At 41.9% G+C, this 18829-nt stretch overlaps 1 protein-coding gene across 1 annotated transcript in view; it reads left to right on the top strand.

Moving 5' to 3' along the window:
- The window catches only part of LOC128732837 (ribosome biogenesis protein NOP53-like), a 218470-nt gene that overhangs the window by 67198 nt on the left and 132443 nt on the right, over nt 1-18829 (top strand). Inside the window, exon 3 of the mRNA XM_053826241.1 lies at nt 7739-7953. Within this exon, the coding sequence (XP_053682216.1) occupies nt 7739-7953 (215 nt within the window). The remainder of the gene's footprint in view (nt 1-7738; nt 7954-18829) is intronic.

Here is an 18829-nt window from a genome sequence, read left to right as displayed (position 1 = left end):
GCTTTGCAGCAGCTGGCATCTAAAAATAGACCGCAACGATCTACTTAACCTGCGTGAGTAAAAATAGCTCATTGAGCCGGCCGTCATCACTCACTACACACACACACCACACACCTTCTTGCTTTATTGCCACTCGAGAGCTTTTACCGAGTGTGCTTCAGCCGTTCGACCAATGGTGAGCGTGCTTGATCTGACCGCATAGTAGGAGTTAGTAGGGAAGCCAACCACGAGAGAGAGTAAGGAACATAACACGTGACTGAATCAATGTACACCACTAACCCTACCAAGCAATAAATGCAGCTGTAACCGTTAAATAAGAGAAAGCGCTTCCCAATCAGATAATCTTGTCCGAAAGAACTTCTCACATTTCGCGTACGTTGTTTAGATTTCCTTTTTTGTCGTTATTGTACTCCGGAGGGTTACCGGTAAATAACCCCTCTGCTGCGGTCGAGTACGTTCGACCGGTGATGAGAAAACACTTTTGAGGTGCTGCGAGTTCTCGTGCGTCGGTAAGACGGTTGTGATAATCGTTAAGCGGAGCAGTGGCTCCATCGTACGTCGAACGGAGTAATTCTTTCGGCCTTTAAAAGCTCTTCGCACTATACGCCGTTTCGGGACTTTATTCAAAACCTGCCCTGAGATCAGGTTTCAAGCTGGGCAAATTCCATCTGACGAGTGGCCCTCATTAGAGGTAGCGCTAAAGTCACTCGTTTAGCACGTCCTGAAGGCATTTAGAAGACGGAAACACTTAGCGGCCTTCCGGCCAGCTACAACGGTTACTCGCTCTATCTCGTTCTTCTTCAAGCTCCTCAAGCAGGGAATATTTTTCCTGCAAGAGTTTTCTCCATCTCGATGGCCTTTTTCTCGGCCTCCGATGTGCGCTGTTGGATTCGGCGCTCCTCTTCAAGCCTCTGCAGCTTCAAGGCGATTTGAGCTGACCGGTTGGTCGACTTGGAGTGGACACTCGTAGGCAAGCAATTGCGATATGACCAGGATCTTTCCGCTACCAATGCAGTCACTCCTGCACAGCTATCACATTGGTCGCATTGCACGAAGTTGTAAGTTGCGGGGCGCGAGCAGTTGACGCAGCCTCCCATTGGCTCCTGATCAGGCGTTCGTGTCGATTCATCATACGCGCTGGTTCCTTTCGCTCTCATAGCCTCGAAAGTTTTAAAGTTGTGTTCGGACGAGGTGGATCTTTTCGGGACATCGGCTTCTGAGCAACACGAAAAATCACGATTGCAATTCTGTGCAGCTTTAAACTGCAATATTTAATTTAATTAGTTCATTTTAGTTTAAGTTTACAATAGTTATTTTAGCTTACACTTTCGATGTTGGGCGATAATTTTAGATCCACACGTGCAATTTTAGGTTAGCTATTCTTTAGGATCTTCAATAGTAGATAATAAGATTCATATCAAGCTATAATGCCAAGCTATAATGATCGATCCATTTTGTGGATTTCACATACACAACAAAAATAAGTCAGTACACTCACATTCTTTACTATTGAACACAATATTTCGACAGATTAGATTGCACCATCCATTTTGGAGTAAACAGCATCATAGGTCTGCTAAATAATTTAAACAAATTTTTCACTTTTTCTCTGCAAATTTCTGATACTTTGAATAAACACTCTAATATAAGACGAATATATTATACTGTGTATAAACTGCCAGTTTTAAGGATGGGGGAGGGGGGTAGGATAGGCCACATGTTCTGCGGCCGCGGGTTCTCGAACGAAGTAATGGTTACTTTTGTTAAATGATCAAATAGGTATGCCCCCTTAGGATACACCCCTTCATATATCTCCCCCTTGTTAACCCTAGAAACGCTACTGGCTATATAAAGGCTGTCCATTGACTACGAACTCATTTTTAGTTATTTCAGACCTCTTCGGGTTATTTTCGTTAATACTTGTTGTATGATGCGTTGTTTCTGGCCGACCCACTGCCCCTAATAGTCCACTTAGTTCATGGACGGCCCCAAGTGAACTACTTTATACTGCTATTTATGTGTATTGTTTATTAACATGCAAATCTTCACTGTTTAGGTTTTTAGCCTAACTTTATGTTTTTGGCACAATGTCACCCCCTAGAGGTGAGATTGTGCCAAAGTTCGTGCACTTCCAGTAAAATTAGGTTTCATTGTAACTAAACCATCTCTACGGTAGTTGTTAATTGAACAATTTAGTATATATTGACAGGTTTGAAATCAACTTAGTTCCTAAATTGTGTGTATACTGAGCTAAAGAACAAAAACATATGCTTTTTTTGGCACAATCTCGCCCTGGATGACGGTAATTATAAATACCGTGGACCCCCGTTCGTTTGACCGTTTTTAATCTGAACACTTTTTAATTTGAACCCCGTTGGTTTGCATGACGTGCAAATTAAAAATGGTTCAATTGTCATACTCAATATAACATCATTTGCTTACGCAGACAATGCACATAAACACGATCTGTTTGTACTGATCTAGCGTGTTCAATCTGTTTCACAATGCGCTTTCCCAACGATTATGGTAGAAATCTGATCGGAGAATGAAATATTCGCTGCTTGCAACTGCCGCTGAATCAAACCACCAAAACAATAATAAAGAGCAGGGCAGCCAGTTTACACAAGCTCCAGCATATTTAGGGCTACCAGTTGTTCAAATTAAAAGCTAATCCTGTTAGTTTGCATGAGGAATCGTTCAAACGAACGGGGGTCCACTTTAATCAACTAATTATTAAGAAATCAATAAATTTGCTAAGTAACTTTTAGTTTTAGGTTTTGCTTCGCCACCATGACATTCACAAATGACTTCAAGACAATCGCTTACTCAGCATACGTCATCCGCTGTCAGTCAGTTGGGCCGTCCGACGTCAGTTTACAACCGTCACCGTAATGTCCCGCCTGTGCAGTGCGCCCAGCGCCAACATTTCGAATACATAGATACATTCAAAATCATGAAAAGGCCTTAGGGTTTTAGGGGCTTTTAGTATTTTTGAGGTAGTTTTAAAAATTCTGCTAAATTTTTGAAAGTAGGGTAAAGAACTAGTTTTAAACAGTCTAAGCGGGTCACTGATTGTTTTACCTTATTACAAGCGATGGGTTGACTAAGTGGGGGATATCAGCATACCAATCTTCTTGCTATCTTTAATTCTTCAAGCTGTTACCATTGGAAGACACTATTGTTGAGCTAAACTTTTGATTTTTCGCTTTAAAAGTTGGAGCGGCGGAACTAATTTTGAACAGACCGAACCCATTTTCACCCGCAAGGTGCTTTTTTAAGCAATCCTGAAATCTGAATTTTTTTACGTCCCCTTAAAAAATCCCTCGAACTTTTCCCCCTATTCAGTAAGTTCGCGTTCCTATCCGCGACCTACTAATCGGCATCTGATGCGTAATCGGCATAGCGTATCGGCATAGATGCGTAATCGGTAGCACTGCACTAGCGGCACTAGGTACAATGAATCCGAACCGAAGAAACGATTGGTTCGACGGCGAATGCGAGCAATTAGTGCAGGAGAAGAATGCAGCACGTGCGAGGATGCTGCAATACCGTACGAGGGCGAATGTGGATCGATATAAACAAGCACGGAACAGGCAAAACTCGGTCTTCCGGAGGAAAAAGCGCCAACAGGAAGATCGGGATCGCGAGGCGATGGAAGAACTGTACCGTGCTAACGATAAACGGAGGTTCTACGAGAAGTTAAACCGCTCGCGCAAAGGCCATGTGCCGCAGGCCGATATGTGTCGAGACTCAGACGGTAATCTTCTCACGAACGAACGTGAGGTGATCGAGAGGTGGAAGCAGTATTATGACGAGCACCTTAACAGCGATGTAGCTGAACATGGAGGTGACGATATGGCAATAGATCTTGGAGCACGTGCAGAAGACGACAGAATACCAGCCCCTGACCTCCAGGAGGTAGCAGAAGAGATCGGTCGGCTGAAGAACAATAAAGCGGCTGGGGCTGATCAGCTACCCGGCGAGCTGCTGAAATACGGTGGTGACGCACTGGCTAGAGCGCTGCACTGGGTCATTGTCAAGATTTGGGAGGATGAGCTACTACCGGAGGAGTGGACGGAAGGCATCGTGTGTCCGATCTACAAAAAGGGCGACAAGTTGGATTGTTGCAATTACCGCGCAATCACACTGTTGAACGCCGCCTACAAGGTACTCTCCCAACTTTTATGTCGTCGACTATCACCATTTGCAAAGGAGTTCGTGGGGCAATATCAAGCGGGATTCATGGGTGCCCGTGCCACCACGGACCAGATTTTCGCGCTTCGGCAAGTGTTGCAGAAATGTCGCGAATACAACGTGCCCACGCATCATTTATTCATCGACTTCAAATCGGCGTACGACACGATCGATCGAGATCAGCTATGGCAGATTATGCACTACTACGGATTTCCGGATAAACTAACGCGATTGGTCAAGGCGACGATGGATCGAGTAATGTGTGTTGTTCGAGTATCAGGGGCAGTCTCGAGTCCCTTTGGATCTCGAAGAGGGTTACGGCAAGGTGATGGGCTTTCATGTTTGCTGTTTAACATCGCTTTGGAGGGTGTGATAAAAAGAGCGGGTATAGACACGAGTGGCACGATATTCACGAAGTCCGTCCAGCTTCTTGGTTTCGCTGACGACGTTGACATCATTACACGTACCTTTGAGAGGATGGCGGAAACGTACATCGGACTGAAAGCTGAAGCCAAACGGATAGGACTTGTCATTAATGTATCGAAAACAAAATACATGAAAGGAAGAGGTTCTAAAGAAGTGAATGCTGACCTCCCTCCCCGGATTCATTTAGACGGTGATGAAATCGAGGTGGTAGAAGAGTTCGTGTATCTGGGCTCACTGGTTACCGCAGACAACGACACCAGCAGAGAAATACAAAGACGCATTATGGCAGGAAATCGTGCCTACTTTGGACTCCGTAGGACGCTGCGATCGAACAAAATTCGCCACCGCACGAAGTTAACAATCTACAAGACGCTGATTAGACCGGTAGTCCTTTACGGCCATGAGACATGGACTATGCTCATGGAGGACCAACGCGCCCTTAGTGTTTTCGAACGGAAGGTGTTGCGCACCATCTACGGCGGAGTGCAGATGGAAGACGGAACGTGGAGGAGGCGAATGAACCATGAATTGCATCAGCTGCTTAGGGAACCACCCATCGCTGCCACCGCAAAAATCGGTCGCCTGCGATGGGCTGGGCATGTCGTGAGGATGTCGGACGACTGCCCGGTTAAAAAAGTTCTCAATAACGATCCGACTGGAACGAGACGGCGGGGCGCGCAGCGAGCAAGATGGATCGATCAAGTGGAAGGCGACCTGCGGACCCTACGTAGACTACGTGGCTGGCGAATTGCGGCCATGGACTGAGTAGAATGGAGACGACTTCTTCGTACAGCAGAGGAAACCACGGCCTGGAGCTGATTAAGTAAGTAAGTATAGATGCGTAAAATGCCATCTGTCTAAATTGTTTATCGGGGCATACACTCACCGCACCGATCGGCAAACGATATTAGTCGTCTCTTTTATTCTCTGGTGTTCTTATGGGAAACTGCAAATTTGACGTCTCACTCGCTGTTCATGAGGATGGTGGGAGAACAAAAGAGGTAAACATATAGCAGTACAAACGATCCGACTCAGAACAGTGTTGTCAAAGCAAATAACATTGAAACACATCGTTGCTTTATTAAATCACTGAGAAAATCTTCGAAAATTATTGAAAAAGCTGTCTTTTGTGTTGTTTTTAATAAAGAAAAATTAATTATGAACATACATTTCTCTTGAAAGTATTGAACCACGTTTTCATAATAGGAGGTTTCAGTTAATTTCAAACTTAAAATTCTTATTTCCGAAACCGAAACAGTGTCTTGGAAACACGATAGTTCATCAGTTGTGCTGCAGCTGCTGCTAGTGGTGAACAGGTTCCGTCAATTCAGAATTTGTTTTCAGTTTTGTTAGAAAATAATAAAACTTTTGGCTAGTGACAAAGCCTTAGATAATAGAAAAAAAGAGACTGAATAATATGGTATGTGACAATTGAGTGCTTGACATTCAGAGTGGTTGTAATCAGTGCTGAAAATTTGATGAATTCGTTAGTAGCGAGGTGGCGATTGCTGAAGAGCAGCTGAAAAATGTACGTTTTTGGACAACAATTTTTAATTCATCATATTTCTTGTCGGAAACCCAGTAAATTGTGTTTGTGTGAATCAAATGTATGGTTAAGTGATTTGTGAAGATGATCCTATCAAAAGATTTTGAAAATATGAATAAAAAAGTGCATTTTCGGATCATTTATGTTCAACTGATTAAAATAGGTAACACTGCTTAACTCGTTCCTTACCCTATTTTAAAATTATGCAAGTTCAAATCCGCTTTCGGATTTGTTGTTGATAAACTTAGAAGGAGCAAAACGTGACATTTAATCATTTGACCGTATTACACATCTGCAGACACAGACATAAACAACCACTATGAACTACACTCAATTTGTTTTATTTCAGAAACCTATCTAAAGACAGTACTGGCCAACCAGTGTTCAACCGACCAACATAGGCTAGTCCGTCTGGAGCAGGGCCCGGCATCGTCGAAACAAATAAATGAAACTGACTTTCTCTTACCTTCGCTTCATACATGAAGTGACTTGCTTCATTTGTTGAACAGAACGTTTCAAGCAAGCTTCAGTTGAAGTTGGTGGCTGTTTCAATTGACGACGGCAGAAAGTCAGGCACAATTTGTCGACATTGACTAGGTTAACTTTAATATGCATTGCATTGTAGAAAATGTTACTCAAATACAATTTATTTGCATTCAAAGTTGCTAGCCTTCTTCTGAATTTGATAAAAAAGTAATGAAATGTTGAAACCGATAGTCCTGATGAAGTGAAACGCGTTTCGCTGACGCTGATTGAAGCCAGTTTGAAACTGAAGCGGTGCTACTTCTGTTGAAACCGAAGCTTCACTGCTTCATTATTGAGTGACGCTATGCAATTGAAGGTGACGTTGTCGGACCCTGGTCTGGAGTACTGTTGCAAGATGGAAGCTAAATTTTTTTATTCTTTTGGGTTGAGCCTTGGAAATCAAGCTGCCAGGCAGCTCCAACTCAACACCCCACAAAAAAAATAACTAAACGTCGTAAAGAATCTTCGACCTATGGGACGAGGGAGTTTTGTTGCGTTTTTCTAAACATAAAGTAATCGAAATCACAGTAAATAGATGGTGTATTTAACTGTCGTCCCTGCCTGTGGAGCAATCCGATCACAAAGAAAATGTATGGGATAATTTGACCTCGAAACTGTTCGGTAATTTTTACTTATTAGTGATTAAAAAAGAATGTTACAATGGAAATCACATAATTGCTACATCTTTTACGAGTCGATCGGTATTGCTGATTGCAAGGAAAATTGTACCATCCAAAGTGCGGTATCGCTCATAAAAGTGCTATTTTGCATTAAATCGTTTCGGTATCTTCGGCGCACTTTTTCGTTATATTCCAAGCAATAAGTGCGCCGAAGAGACCGAAACGATTTAATGCAAAATAGCACTTTTATGACCGATATCAAACTTTGGATGGTACAATTTTCCTTGCAATTGACAATATCTAGTAGAAGAAAAACGTTCGTTTTTATCAGCAAGTTGACTACAAAGCAGAAAAACAACTGTAAAGATAGTCAGTCGAAAGCTACAATAACAAATGTGAATCAATATTCTATTCATTTCTTTTTTAGTAACGTCGAGGTTCCAGAAGCCGGTGCAAGTTATAATCCCGCCCTTGATGATTACAACGAACTAAAGATGTCAGTAGTAAAGAAGGAAAGAGAAGTAAATAAGCATAAAGAACATTATGATCGAGTAATCACGAACAAATTCACGAAGATGTCTAAACAAGATCGCGATAATATGATCTGGAATGAAATGGCCGAAGGTCTTTTGGAAAATGAAGGTATGTATAAATATGCGCATGGCACCGTATAATCAACAAATGTATTTGAATCAAGAACAACCTTTCTTTGATTGATCTTCATATGAGCCGTTCCGAATTATAGTGGTCTTTTGAGCATTTTTGTCAAAAATGCGATTTTTGCATAAATCGCATTTTTTTCGATAGATGTACTATATAAACACTAAAAATTACAAAATAGCAGGTTTCCAACCTGCTTTTTTTCATGTTGAATTTTTGGTCCGGAACAGAATGACCATTCTGTTCCGCATTATAGAGGTCTATAATGTGACAGAGATTGCGATAAAACTCTCATAATTTGGGCATTAGGTGAAAGTAGTTAATAAGCGTAAGTCAACTGTTGTTTTTTTGTGCCGATTGGACTCCCCCTCGCTACATGGGACCCCCCCCTTATCAGCAAAAACCTTGTTTTCGTCAAATCCGCTAATTTTCTTTTGCTAATATCTCCGGAAATATTAAGTCTAGAAAGATACTATTTTCACATTTTCATCGAAAATTGCCCAAGAAATTCGAAAAAAGTGGTATTTTTCAGCACCAGTGCTGCCAAATATTTTTAAATTCGATTTGAAAACTAAAGTTCTATTTTTCTCTCAATGAATACATTTTAATCTCAAAAGTTCCGACTCCATCGTATTCCACAGATTTTTTTTACATTAGAATCACTTATCGTCACGAAGTATTCCTTGCCGATTCAGAGACAACGTTTTGAAGCAAGCGGCCACCAATTACTTATGTAGAACCAAGAGCAAAATAATTTTTTCATGAAGCAGTGAGTCTCTATACCCTGTTGTGAAAGCATGTATGCAGTAGCAGGTAGTAACATTTTCGTGAGCAGTGTTGCCAGCTTTTTAGTTTAAATTTTGGAATTTGGCAATACAGTCAATTTTTTTTTGATTTTTATATTAAAAATCTGGGAAATACGATGGAGTTGGAATTTTTGAGATCAAATTGCATTCATTGGGAGAAAAATAGAAATTTAGTGCAATAAAACTAACATTGGTAGGGACAGCTTTTGCTTATAAAAAGGAGCATCAAACTTGGAATTCTGACCGACTTTGGTAAAAATCCAAGAAGGTCCATTACAAGTTTTACTGATTCTTGGTCACTTGACGTGGAATGACTCATTTTCTATTTATTCAATATTATTTTAGATTTTAACATTATTTTCAATATAGTACAGGGTAAATTTGAATTGCAATTCAAACAAAAGTGTATGAGATAATTTTTCATTCAAACGAATATGAAATTACTCAGAGTAGTGAAATATACTGTTCCGCTTTAAGTTTACCCTCTATATGTTGAAAATAGTCTAGTTAAAGTAAGTAGATATAAAATCGTTTGAAAACTTTAATACGATGTATTCTTACACAAATCTAAGTATAACAATGTAGTTATCTTTCTTCTTCACTTTATCGTCTATTTCATCTCTATCTCAATATTTTCCTGATTTTCATTCTGTTATCGAAACTTGACCTTCTGTTTTTACATGACAAACTTCGCAGCCAGCTATTAGAGTACAAGACAATTGCAGGACAAGTTGCTACGACTATTGGTTATTGTTAATATTTTTTAGAAACGGTGGTTCTACAATTGATGGAGGGACGGTAGGGGAAAGTAATGAAATTTTTTTGGGTTGGAGGTGAAAGAGCGGGAAGGTGAGGGCTGGTTGCTAAGCTTAACAAGTAGTCGTTATGACTCCTACCTTTTGTCCAATGCTGGAAGGTGCATGGGTCGAACCCGTTATAATCTAAGATTATAATCGGATTTGAACCCACAACACCCGCCAGGGCATGTGGCTCGCATGTACACTGAGAATATAATTTCGTATTGGTTTTGAAAAAACATTCGTAAAACTATTTTCGTAGCTGGTACAAATAATTTCATACCATTTAAAAACATTCGTAGGCTTATTGTCTACCGCAAATGTTGTTATTACGAATGGCTCGTATTTTTACGAGAGCACATTCGTAGCTGTCTAGCATCAAGACCCATTTGATGCACGGTTGTTGTCTGGCATCATTATCGACGAAAACGGTATGCGAAGATTGTATGAAGAGAGAATAGACTTGTGCAATTATGACCTTGTTGGCATGCAGTAGCTGTGGTTCTGTGGTTTGCGGCGTCGTCGGCAGTTCGTAATGAAGTATGAGCTCAGTTCGATTCCCGATAAAATCAGCTTTTTCAGAGATAATAAAGATTTCGCTATTTTTCGATAGATGTCGGTAATGTAGCATACTGACACCTATCGGAAAATAGTGAAATCTAGTACTATTTTTATCGACAGCCTTTTCGTGCATTCGTAAAATCTACGAACCATTTAGTAAAATGCAATAATTCGTACGAATGTAGCTTTGTTAATATGTACAAAACATTCAGGATTTTACGAACCTACTTCGTGGTAGAAAACAACGAAAGAATTCGTAAAGCAAACGCTCGTTTTCGTACTATAAACCAATTTTTATTATCAGTGTACCCGTGTACCTATGAACCACAGAAGCGCTAGACAAAAAGAGACTGCAAAACCCACTTATCAAGGTAGCGTCGCGTCTGGTTGGGTTTTAGACACAGATTGTGCCTCTTCCTCCGTCTACTGTAGATAACCACCGACCGAGATTATAGCTTGGTTCGACCCATGTACCTTCCAGCGTTGGACAAAAGGTAGGAGTCATAACGACTACTTGTTAAGCGTAGCAACCAGCCCCCCTCACTTTCCCGCTCTTTCCCCTCAACTCCAAAAAATTTCATTACTTTCCCGTACCGTCCCTCCATCAATTGTAGAACCACCGTTCCTAAAAAATATTAATATTAATGGCTGACCGCATTTCAAGGCCAAAAACTAACAACACGAGTTTGGTCTATTGATTATGGACTCTAACAGCGCCTCCCAGCCGAGATTCGAATATACGACGACTATCTTATTAGATCAGCATCGTACCTCGAGGCCAACTGAGAGGCTACCTCACCTACCACGTCGTACAAGATAATCCGGATTTTAGACTCGATTACCCGGGTTAAGAATTTTGCCTATTAAGTTGTTGCAAGTTTCGATTCCCTCCCATGGGTAGGTGATTTGTCGCGCACTTCGGCAGACCCCTAAACTTGATTCCGCATGTAGAATGTAATATAGTTTAAGTTAGATATATGTGTAGTATGTAGTATAGTATTGCATAATTTAGCTTTATGTGTAGCATGTGTCTCGTAAAGCGGAATGGAGCGAAATCGAACGGATTTGATTTTAAATTCAATCCGTTTGGGCCGAAGCACCGGGATGGCTTACTCAGTTCCCTAGATGAATTTATTTATTTATTTATTTATTTGCAGTCAATCGTGTGTAGACCGTGATACAAGCTTAACCTAATGTTATCAATCGATTACATATTCTATTTATGTTTGCTCGTTTCTGCTAGTTTTCTGTTGTTATTGACTTGAATTACTTATTGTCCTAAAATATTGCTTCAATTTGGTTTTTTTAATTGTGAAGTCAATAAAATTACAATGTTGGTTGTATAGCACCATCATTTGATTTATGGGCCCGAATTTAGCATAATTAGTTCGATAATGATCCGTGGCAAATAGTGTACGAACACGTAAATTTCTAGTAGGTGCGTAAAAATTTAATTTAGATAAGAGTTCGGCAGAGTCAATACGTTGTGAGACTATGTCATTAACAAATGAGACCATTGCAAATTCACGACGCGCCTTTAATGTTTCGATATTTATAAGCTTGCAGCGGTTGTCATATGACGGAAGAGGAAGGCTCGTCCAATTTAAATTATGGAGTGCGTACAACAAGAATTGTTTTTGTATTGATTCTATTCTATTTATGTGTGCATTGGCAAACGGAGACCATACCACGCTACAGTACTCAAGAATTGAACGAACGTAGTAAATGTAAAGTGTTTTTAATATGTATGGGTCTCGAAAATTAAAGCTAAAGCGTTTTATGAAAGAGAGCATATTGCTTGATTTACAAGTAATTGTATTATAGTGATCTATAAACGTTAATTTTGAGTCTAGAATAACTCCCAAATCTCTAATTCGTTCACAATTTTCTATCATTTGATCTCCAAGGGAGATGTTGGTTATAGGTGTATTTCGTTTCCTACTGAATTTAATTAATTTACATTTGTTCACGTTTAGTTGAAGTAAGCTCTTCTTACACCAATTATAAAAAATTTGAATTTCGTTACAAAATGTGTTGACATCTGTCTCATTTTTTATTTCTAAGTATAATTTCATATCGTCGGCGTAAATAAGGATTTTTATATTCTTGAGAACGAATGAGATATCATTAACGAATAAAATAAACAATAGCGGTCCTAAATGAGACCCCTGAGGGACTCCAGAAGTGACTTGTGTTCGCCGCAACAGCCCCTTGTACTGAACAACCCTAGCGCGACTCAACGTGAGCCACTATCATTGCCCAACGGATCTACTGACACTGACAAATGGGATACTTAATGATGATGATGATGATGATGTTTGAAGTGTCAAAGTGAATGATATGCAAATCCAAAACTAAATTAATCCTAAACTAAAGTTATATGCTATCGAATTTATTTGCTATTCTAAAATAAATATACTTACGAGGTAAAGTTATAAAAAAGCTTAAAAATGTTAAAATTTACTACTTACACAATACTGTTACAGGCTAAACTTATAGAATAATATACTCTGTGGCAAAGATTTAAAGCTAAAAAGGAGACTAAATTGTAAGTTAAAATCCTATTGTTCATTATACAGTGATAGAATAAAACCTAAATTTGTAGCTTTGAGCTGATTACATTCCACACTATCTGGAGTGTTTTGCTGCAAGAACTCCGAAAAGCATCTATCCCAACAGATTCTCAAAGAATTTACCCGAACTAGGATGAGTTCTCAGCCGAACGTAAGACAAACTCGGTCTCGAACGAGGGCACAGCAGGAGAATGCTAACCTCACACCGAGTGACGACGGTAAACAATCGAATCGGTCATCAGAAGATTCATTCATCCCATCCATGGTAGATATTGACGGAGGCGAGTTACATGATTGTGCCGGCTGTGAACGGCCAAACAATTCCGAGCAGTACATGGTTCAATGCCAGAAATGCAACCTTTGGTACCATTTTTCCTGTGCAAACGTTAATACTGCAACAGTACGTTCGATTGGCTACTCATGTGTGAGGTGTTCGCTAGGGGAGATTTCTAGTGTACATGAACCGGCACCGAGCCAGCCTGGTAGTGTTTCCAGTACATCTACCGCTCGTGCGGCTCGAGTGGCTCGTGAATTGCAACGTCTTGACGATGAAAAAAAAGCTATCAGAAGAGCTAAGTCGCGAGAGAATCGAGAAGGAACGAGCCCTGTATGAACGTGAGCTTCAGGAAAAGATGGAGCGCGAGAAACTGTTCATCGCTCGGAAGCACGAGTTACTTAACCGGCAAGACGAAGAGGAAGGGAAAAGCGTGCGCAGTATGCGGAGCAGTCAGAGAAGTGTTAAACGGACGGAAGATTGGGTAAAACAGACGGAAGTAGCCATGGGGAAGGTCATCGTTCCAGCATCAATGTCTGTTAGTATTGATCAACCAGAAGATACAAGTTTACCGCAGGAAGCACATCATTCTTCTACGCCACTGAAAACAACAGCATCTGTAGCCCCTCCACCCGTTGGTGATAACGGTACGGGATCTGAGGTGAAATCGATCCCGCGCTCTTTGGATAAAATCACGATTCAAAATAATCCTGAGGATTCACTTGAAAGCGCTGCCAAGGCAGTCGCGGATCAGCGTGATCAGCCTGTTTTGCCTCTAGTCGATCTGCAACCGTATGCAGACCTATGGTCGATGATGTCTGATGTGCCGGCTTCAACCGGCGCAATTCCAAAACCTATTCATTTTGGCCCCCGCTCCTACAAGCGTTGGAGCATCGAAACCGGTGCGCTAAGAAAGCAGAATGCCCCACAGCTGCCGGTGACGCATAAACTCGATATCCCCACGAGACAAAATCGAGAATTAGAACTGCTGAACCAGATTAAAAGTTTGCAATTGCAGCATGCTGAGGAACTAAACTCGTTCGCAATTCGGAGGCAGATTTGCGAATTAAGCTGGAAAATTCAGATCGAGAGCTAACAGTGCTAAATACGCAGATTGGGACATTAAATGTTCAGTTTCGCGAGGAGACTAAACGGATGCGCACTTCGGAGGAAGATTTGCGAGTTCAACTCAACAGTCGCAGTCGGGAATGCGAAGGGTTTCGGCTTCACGTAGCAGAACTGGAAAATATAATTCAAGGTCTGCGTGTAACAGAACAACAGTTGCAATCCCAGATAGAAGCGGGTTGTCATCGCGAGCAAGAAGCCGTGCGTCAGCGAAAAGAGGCAGAGAAGGAATATTGGGATTTGCACGATGAGGTACAACAAATTATCAGTCGAAACGAAAATCGCTCAGTAAGTAGTACTTGTTCTCCTCCGTTACCACCACCTCCAGCGTCGTGGTTTGAGTCAAACGTGACTGTCGTGGAAAGTGCCCATCGCGGTGAGTTAGACCTTTCCTTCCCTCTACCTCCACCACCTATTTCGGTTAACAATGGTCCGCTCGCAGCGTCTGATGGTGGAAATAAAAATACGTGTTCATTTCCTTCCGTGTCAAGCGAATATCCTCAGTTACATACCCAAGCTCTTCCAGCATATGCTAGCGGTCACTTCGGACCATCCCCTCAACAATTAGCTGCTAGACAGGTGGTTACTAGGGAGCTTCCAATTTTCTCCGGGGATCCGATTGATTGGCCACTATTTATAAGCAGTTACCAACATTCAACTGAAGCGTGCGGGTATACTGATTCTGAAAACCTTTTGCGCTTGCAGCGTAGTCTGAAAGGTAATGCAAAAGAATCCGTAAGCAGCTTCTTGCTTCATCCGTCGACAGTGTCTCAAGTAGTGTCAACTTTGCAACAGCTTTATGGCCGTCCGGAACAAATTGTCAACAATATGATCGCCAAGGTTCGGGCAACTCCTTCACCAAAACCCGACCGGCTGGAAACGCTTGTCAGTTTTGGACTGGTAGTTCAAAATCTGTGTGGACATCTGAAGGCGGTTGGGCTGGAAAGGTATCTGGCAAATCCTACCCTACTACAGGAGCTGGTTGATAAGTTACCAGCAACGGTAAAGTTTAGTTGGGCACTCTACCAAGAACAAGCTCCGGTGGTCGATTTAAATGTGTTTAGCGCTTATATGGCGAAAGTATCTTCTGCGGCGAGTGGGGTAACACAGCTTTCCAATATCCAGCACGTAACTGTGCGGGAAGAGCGCAGCCGGCCGAAAGAGAGATCATTCGTGAACGCGCACGTATCTACGGATCAATCGAAAACGCATCGACGGGGTGTAGAAGATAAACCAATTGCTAGCACCGGAAAGCTGAGAGAAAGTGGTTCCATGATGAACAGTGGCAAATTGTGTCCAGTCTGTAACCTAGACAGTCACCAAGTGGAAAACTGCGGATCATTTAAAGCTTTGAATTTAGACGGTAGATGGAAGGCTGTGAAGATAAATAAACTCTGTGGTCGTTGTCTCATTTCGTATACACGCTGGCCATGCAAAGGGGAAGTTTGTGGCATCAACGATTGCCCCAAGCGACACCACCGTTTACTCCATTTCGATCCACCAGAGGCATCAAAGACAAGTAACGCGATAGTAGCGGTTCATCGTCAACTATCTTCGTCAACACTATTCCGCATCCTTCCAGTTACGTTGTTTGGTAAAAATAAGCGGGTTAACACCTACGCGTTTCTGGACGACGGGTCGTCAGTGACACTTTTAGACAAGTCGATTGCCAATGTTCTTGGAGCTCGCGGGGAGGTAGAAACGTTGAATATCGAATGGACTGGGGGCATCAACAAGACTATTGCTGAAACAGAGGTCGTAACCGTGGATATAGCTGAAGTCGGTGGAAATAAACGGTACAAGTTGTCTGAAGTGTACACAGTCGACAACCTTGGTTTACCGCAACAGACTACTGACTACGCCGAACTTGCAGCTCGATTTGCTCATCTCAGCCAGTTACCGGTGAAAAGTTTTAAATCCGCTATACCAGGTATTCTGATCGGTCAAAATAATTGTCATTTGCTAGCTACATTGAAGTTGCGGGAAGGCAAATTAAATGAGCCGATTGCGACAAAGACCAGAATCGGATGGGCAGTGTGTGGGAGTCTTCGGAAACCACGTGTAAGTCCGGTACATGTTCACGTACAGGCGGAGCCAACTAACGCTGATCTTCACGAATACGTTCAGCGCTTTTTCGATGTCGAAAGTTTGGGTGTAGCTGTCGCACCAACAGTGAAAAGTACAGGAGAACAACGTGCATATAACATTCTGGAAGCTACTACGCGACGAGTAAATGAAGAGAGTTTCGAGACAGGCCTTCTTTGGAAGTATGACTACATTGAATTTCCAGATAGCCGACCGATGGCGGAACGACGTTTCAAATGCCTGGAGAAGCGTTTAGCAAGAAACCAAAAGCTTTATGAAAGCGTTCGTCGGCAAATAGCGAATTTTAGGGCTCAGGGTTATATACACGAAGCAACGGCAGAAGAAATTGAGGGATTCGATTTGCGTCGCACGTGGTACTTACCGATTGGAGTCGTTGTTAATGAGAAAAAATCAGAGGGGTTGTGTACAAGACACGACCGCATATATAGGTGACGCAGGACTACGTAAGTGTCTTTGCAGTGATAGTAGCATGTATTCATGCTTGTAATCATTCGATTCTTCATGTATACATGCCATATGCAACATATATACATGCTACATGCGTTGTATGTAACATTTATCAAAGTAGTAACATTGCATACGTTCAATTCTCAAAAGTACAATCTGAACAATTGAAAACAATTTAACAAAATCAGGAACACAAGCTATTGCTTTCCTGCTACCTTACTGAAATTAAAGATTGTTTTTATTACCCATGGTTCCCCACGTTGAAGGATTTTACCAATTCAATCCTATTTTATCAACAGCACATCTTTTCACTATACTTCTAATGGAACGGCAAGCATGCGTATTCATACAGAGTCGTATTATAACCGAACACTACAACAGCTGTAGTACATTTTTCCAACACAGATATCAAATTCGTCCGGGTTTAATCGTCTCGCAGTAAAGAATTTGCGATCTGTTGGGGCAATGAACTTGTGTCATTTTTTCTGGCACACTTCCCTAACACAGACATCAAATTGGACTAGGTTTAATCGCTTTCGTAAGAAATTTGTTGGCGCGAGTGGGCTTTGTCACTCTTTCTGGCATACTTCCCAAGCAAGGACATCAAAATGGTCTAGGTTTAACCGCAGTGTTAAGAAATCTTGTTGAAATGAGGAAACTTTGTCACTTGTTTTGGCTTACTTCCCAAGCACAGATATCAAATTGGTATAGGTCTAGATCATCGTAAAGAATCTTCCAACCAATCACGAAGCGAGAATTCTGGTAAAACATAGGTTCATTATTTTCAATTTTTCAACAGTTCAACATCAAGAATCCGTACTTTTCTTCATTTGGGTCAATTCTTAGAAGATTTTCTGATCGATTGGTGTAAGAATATTGAAAATCGATAGGAAAACGGCTGAGCTATTAGCGCTCAAAACCTTTCATTTTTCGTGACGCTCGCATTTTTCGATTTTTTGGAATGACACCCTATCTCAAAACTTGCCGTAAGACGTAGTCCTACGTCAAAAACCGGGGAAAGTTAGAGTTATCTGGGATGCGGCAGCTAAAGTAGATGGCATATCCTTAAACTCCATGCTACTTACAGGGCCGGACCTCCTAACGCCATTATTGTCCGTAATGTTTCCCTACCGAGAGCGCCAAATTACGGTGTCAGCTGACATTAAGGAAATGTTTTCACAAATCTCTATCCGCGAACCCGACCGCAGTGCTTTGCTCTTTCCATACAGAGATTCCCCTGAGCTGCCGATGAGTACTATGGTATCGGATGTTGCAATATTCGGAGCAGCTTGCTCACCAGCACATTCCCAGTTTATTAAGGACCTGAACGCGACAGAGCATGAGGCGGAGCTTCCACGAGGTGCGGCTGCAGTGAAGCAAAGGCATTACGTGGACGATTACGTAGATAGCTTTGACACGGCAGAAGAAGCAGTAGAAGTGGCGAAGGAGGTGATTGAGGTGCACAGACGGGCAGGATTCCATATCCGCAATTGGATGTCGAGCGACAAGAGCGTACTAGAAAAATTGGGAGAAGTGAACCAGCAACTGCCGAAAGCCATGTTTCCGGAAAAGGCGATTGGATTCGAGCGAGTGTTGGGAATGGCGTGGGATCAAGGAGAGGACGTTTTCGCATTCACTTTGCAATTCTGCGAAAAGGTTCATACTCTGTTAGACGGAACCACGATCCCTACGAAAAGAGAAATGCTGCGACTGGTTATGAGCATTTATGATCCTCTGGGACTAGTAGCGTCTTTCGTCGTCCACGGGAAAATTCTCATTCAAGAAGTTTGGCGCACACACACTGATTGGGATAGCAGCGTTCCAGTAGAGATTGCCTCCCGTTGGATGGAGTGGTTGGTGGTTCTCAAGAAAATGGTCGAATTGCGTATTCCTAGATGCTACTTTCCGGGATATGATCCTGTAAGCTTCAATAACCTGGAATTGCACGTGTTTGTTGACGCTAGCGCTCAAGCTTTTGCAGCGGTAGCGTATTTCCGCATCGTAGACCAAGGACGGATCAGAGTTGCGCTTGTTTCATCGAAAACGAAAGTGGCACCACTTCGAGGGCTTTCGATACCACGATTGGAGCTAATGGCAGCGTTACTAGGAGCTCGTTTGCGGAAAACTATCCAAGATAACCATTCGATAAAGATTCGGAAAACATGTTTC

The sequence above is a fragment of the Sabethes cyaneus genome, chromosome 1 (genome assembly GCF_943734655.1).
Source record: "Sabethes cyaneus chromosome 1, idSabCyanKW18_F2, whole genome shotgun sequence".
In the NCBI taxonomy this organism is placed as follows: domain Eukaryota; kingdom Metazoa; phylum Arthropoda; class Insecta; order Diptera; family Culicidae; genus Sabethes; species Sabethes cyaneus.
The sequence above is the reverse complement of the archived record's forward strand: the minus strand, read 5'-3'. Positions and strand labels throughout refer to the sequence as shown.